The 5,000-nt window shown below is 41.4% G+C and overlaps 1 protein-coding gene across 1 annotated transcript in view; it reads right to left on the minus strand.

Moving 5' to 3' along the window:
- Positions 1-5,000, minus strand: part of atg4a (autophagy related 4A, cysteine peptidase) — a 10,348-nt gene that overhangs the window by 191 nt on the left and 5,157 nt on the right. Inside the window, 8 exon segments of the mRNA XM_046868503.1 lie at positions 1-537; positions 1,218-1,329; positions 1,418-1,474; positions 2,198-2,259; positions 2,262-2,342; positions 3,750-3,828; positions 3,933-4,171; positions 4,259-4,338. The exon segment at positions 1-537 is cut by the window's left edge and continues 191 nt beyond it. Of these exon segments, the coding sequence (XP_046724459.1) occupies positions 473-537; positions 1,218-1,329; positions 1,418-1,474; positions 2,198-2,259; positions 2,262-2,342; positions 3,750-3,828; positions 3,933-4,171; positions 4,259-4,338 (775 nt within the window). The 3' untranslated portion in view covers positions 1-472.

Genomic DNA, 5,000 nt, shown 5'->3' on the forward strand with positions numbered 1-5,000 from the left:
ACAAAGACTCCAGGGGTGTTTTGTTTAAGTCCTGTGCAGATGTTTTGTTACAGTACAATACATCTAATTCAAACAAACAGTTTTAAACACACACACACACACACACACACACACACACACACACACACACACACACACACACACACACACACACAGAGAGAGAGAGAGAGAGAGAGAGAGAGAGTCTAAAACAGAGTTAAAATCACACAGTGGCTACAGTAATCCTTGGCTTTTTCTTGTTGTGACTCCGAGGTGAGACTTGATATGAGGTGTTTCTGGAACACTGATGTCACCTGTCCTCAGGACGTTGGAGCGATCGGTGTTCTTCAGCTCGGTGTTCTTCAGCTCCAGGCGTTTTTCTATTCTTTTATTTCTTTTTTGCGTATCCTGCGCTTGGTGCTGATCTGAGGCACTTGTGATGATCAGTAGAAACTTGATGCTTTAGACTGTGTGAAGTTTAGACCTGTGCAGTTCAAACACTCAGGATCTCAAACTCCTCCTCAGACTCAAACAGTTTATCTGTGGACTCGATGAATTCTGTGAAGAAAACAAACGAAAAAAAATAAAACATTGATCAGTAAGAGCTTGGAACATCTGATCATCTCTCACAATCGGATTTAATCAGTCACCGTGTTTATTTACTTCATTATCAAAATCCAGTCAAGAGACAGGAATTCCTCTGTCTCACACAAACTCATCTCTGTCTCACCTCAGTCTCACACAAACTCACCTCCCTCTCACATAAACTCATCCCTGTCTCTCACAGACTCACCTCTGTCTCACAAAAACTCACCTGTCTCACACAAACCAACCTCCCTCTCACTGTTGTCTTATACAAACTCACCTCCATCTCACACAAGCTCACCTCTTCTTACCTCCGTCTCACACAAACACCTCCTTCTTACAAACTCACCTCTATCTCATCTGTCTTACACAAACTCACTCTCTCCCACACAAACACCGGTCTCACACAAGCTCCCATCCAACACTCTCCTCGGTCACGCACAAGATCACGTCTCTCATAAGTTCACCTTCATTTCACCTCAGTCTCAAAAACCCACATCCTGCTCACAGAAACTCACCTCCTTCTCACAGAAACTCACTTCCGTCTCACATCAGTACACTGATTAAATAAACAGGAGAGTGAGCTCCTGTGCAGCTGAATCAGCTTTAAGGAGAAGTGTAGAGTGTGAAGGTCATGGTGTCAGTGCTCTCACCTGCTCCTGTGGTCTGAACCTCAGGTTTAGTTGGAGGAATGAATGGTGGCCAGTGAGATGGATGTTTCTCTACCAGCTCAAACATCCGCAAGTTCCGTTTCTTCAGAATTTCCTGAAAGTTCACGGAGCAGAAATGATTAAGAACCTGAATAAAATCCTGAACATGACCATTAGGATTATTTATTTATTTAAAGATCTACCTGCTGGACCTGATTACACCAGGTGTCAAAGTCCTCCTCACTCTTACAGAAGAAGCCCTGTTCACTCACACACACACACACACACACACACACACACACACACACAAACACAACTAACAATACTGTGTGTGTGTGTGTGTGAGTGTGTGAGTGTGTTAGAAAAGGACAGGGAAAATTATGTAGATGAACTGATGAATTCATGTGTTGTGTGTGTTTTTTATGTTTGTGTTTTTGTGTGTTTTTTATGTTTGTGTGTCGTGGGTTCAAGCCCCAGGTTACCAAGTTGCCACTCTTGGGCCCTTGAGCAAGGCCCTTAACCCTGTGTTCCAGGGGCACTGTATTATAGCTGACTCTGCACTCTGCTTCTGAGCATGCTGGGATATGCGTAGAAACAATTTCACTGTGCTGTAATGTATTAGTGACAAAAGTATATTCTTCTTCTTGTGTGTGTGTGTGTGTGTGTGTGTGTGTGTGTGTGTGTGTGTGTGTGTGTGTGTTTTCTACGTTTCTCAGTCAGTTTAAATCTAAAACATTATTAAATAGTAATAAATGTAATGCATTGCCGAGTCTGTCTGAATTATATTTAATAAACCGCTTGAAATGTTTATGATGTAAAATGTCCTCTGTAACAGCTACAGATAATTTAATGGAGATGCTTCAGACCTTTCACTGGACCCAGGACACACACCGCTACTGAGCTTCAGCTTCTCCACGAGTTTTAGTTTGGTCTTCCACACAAACCTCCTGACAGTGATGTGATGGTGTGTGGTGAATTCTCACCAGAGCTACAGAAGGGTCGAGGCTGGTGATCTTCATGCGATGAGGACTCCTCTGACTATGAAGGTCTGATCCTCCACCCTGAGGTCCGTCTCAGAGTCTACAGCACACTGAGTGGTGTGAGGATCCAAATATATCAGCTCATCATCTGAGTGTGGGGCAAAACAGAACATTTACAGAACGGTGAAATTAACAGTCTGAAATCTGACACATCTGAGATACAAACACTGAGACACTGAGACACAAACACTGAGACACTGAGATACAAACACTGAGACACAAACACTGAGACACTGAGATACAAACACTGAGACACTGAGACACAAACACAGACACTGAGACACGAACACAGATACTGAGATACAAACACTGAGACACAAACACAGACACTGAGACACAAACACTGAGACACAAACACAGACACTGAGACACAAACACAGACACTGAGACACAAACACTGAGACACTGAGATACAAACACTGAGACACAGAGATACAAACACTGAGACACAAACACTGAGATACAAACACTGAGACACAAACACTGAGACACAAACACTGAGACACAAACACTGAGATACTGAGACACAAACACTGAGACACTGAGAAACAAACACTGAGACACAAACACTGAGACACAAACACTGAGACACTGAGACACAAACACTGAGACACTGAGATACAAACACTAAGACACTGAGATACAAACACTGAGACACTGAGACACAAACACTGAGACACAAACACTGAGACACAAACACTGAGACACAAACACTGAGACACTGAGATACAAACACTGAGACACTGAGACACAAACACTGAGACACTGAGATACAAACACTGAGACACTGAGACACAAACACTGAGACACAGAGACACTGAGACACAAACACTGAGACACTGAGACACAAACACTGAGACACTGAGACACAAACACTAAGACACTGAGACACAAACACTGAGACACTGAGACACAAACACTGAGACACAAACACTGAGACACTGAGACACAAACACTGAGACACAAACACAGACACTGAGACACAAACACTGAGATACTGAGATACAAACACTGAGACACTGAGACACAAACACTGAGACACAAACACTGAGACACTGAGACACAAACACAGACACAAACACAGACACAGAGACAGACACTAAGACACAAACACTGACACAGAGAGACACTGAGACACAAACACTGAGACACAGAGACACTGAGACACAGACAGACACTAAGATAAAGAGACACAGACACAAACACAGACACTGAGATACAAACACAGAGACTGAGACAGACACTGAGACACAAACACAGAGACTGAGACACAAACACTGAGACACAAACACAGACACAGAGACAGACACTGAGACACAAACACAGATACTGAGACACAAACACTGAGACACAGACAGACACTAAGATAAAGAGACACAGACACAAACACAGCCACTGAGACACAGAGACGCAGATTTTGTTTGTCTCAGTGTTTTTGACACTGCTTTCTGATTAGAGTCTTTATCTAACACACACACACACAGGTGTTACTCACCTATAAAACCAATGAAGTAATAAGCCAGGTTGGGTTTTCCACCAAGAACTCCACATGACTGAGGCATCTTAAAACATTCCTTCATTAAAAATAATGTATTAATTTAAAACACTATATTAAATAATCCAGATCATATCAAACACATCACACATTATAGAAGTAAGACTTCTACTGAGTTTGTACCTTCAGGGCCTGGATGTAGATGGGGTTGATGTTGTTGATGCCCATGCGGAGTGGGATGAGCAGCAGCAGAGGCTTCCAGTCTAGGGAATGCAGGGAATGGGAGATGGGAGACGGAGCCTGGCGCTGCTCCGAGTTGTCCGTCAAAGTGTGTCCTGATGACAACGTCTCACCTGATGGAGGAGGTTCTGCTTCTCCCCACACACACCGACTGGACCTCACTTTCTGATGACACTGCTTTTCTAATGGAGAGTGAGAGATAACTCATAACTCTTTATTGTGTACACTAGAGAGTAATTCTCTAAAGAGAATAAAAGGAGGAAACTTACTGATGTCTTCGATCACTACGGTGTTGTCCATGGACACATACACAGCTAATGAACTCCAATCATCAAATAATGCGAGTTTCCTGTGATGGAAAATTATAACTTATAATATATATATATATATATATATATATATATATATATATATATATATATATATATATATATATATATATATATATATATAAAATTGTGGGGAAACAAAATGCTGGAAAAGTAAGTGTTATTTAAAAATAATAATGTATATATATATATATATATATATAGCAACTAATAGTACGAGCAAACGGAGATATGCGCGACCTTCCTCTCAAAATTTTACACTATTTTGCGAGCAAATGTTCGAAGGCACAAGCAAACCCACGCTGCCGGTTCCCCTTTCTTTCAGCCGAGGGTAACATCAGTCGCTTAGTTCATCTCGTGTGGCTCGGTCGCTCTCGTTGTTTTTTTAGTGTTATATTTTTATTTCACTAGAAATCTTGAAAAATGTCTTCTAAGTAAATAGAATTTCCATTAAAACCAAGAAGGAAATAGTGTAAAAGTACGAGTGTGGTGTAGTTCTGTGCATCTCACAATCATCCACTACCACATGGGTAAGTGTTAAATTATGTTTACATCACAGTAATTTGCAGTGTATTTGTTTGTTAAAATAGGCCACAAATACTTTTTAAATGCAGAAATAAGCGATCGATTGAGGTTTTGGAACGGAGTAATTACATTCATTCTTATGGGGAAAACAAGTTTG

The sequence above is a fragment of the Silurus meridionalis genome, chromosome 15 (genome assembly GCF_014805685.1).
Source record: "Silurus meridionalis isolate SWU-2019-XX chromosome 15, ASM1480568v1, whole genome shotgun sequence".
In the NCBI taxonomy this organism is placed as follows: domain Eukaryota; kingdom Metazoa; phylum Chordata; class Actinopteri; order Siluriformes; family Siluridae; genus Silurus; species Silurus meridionalis.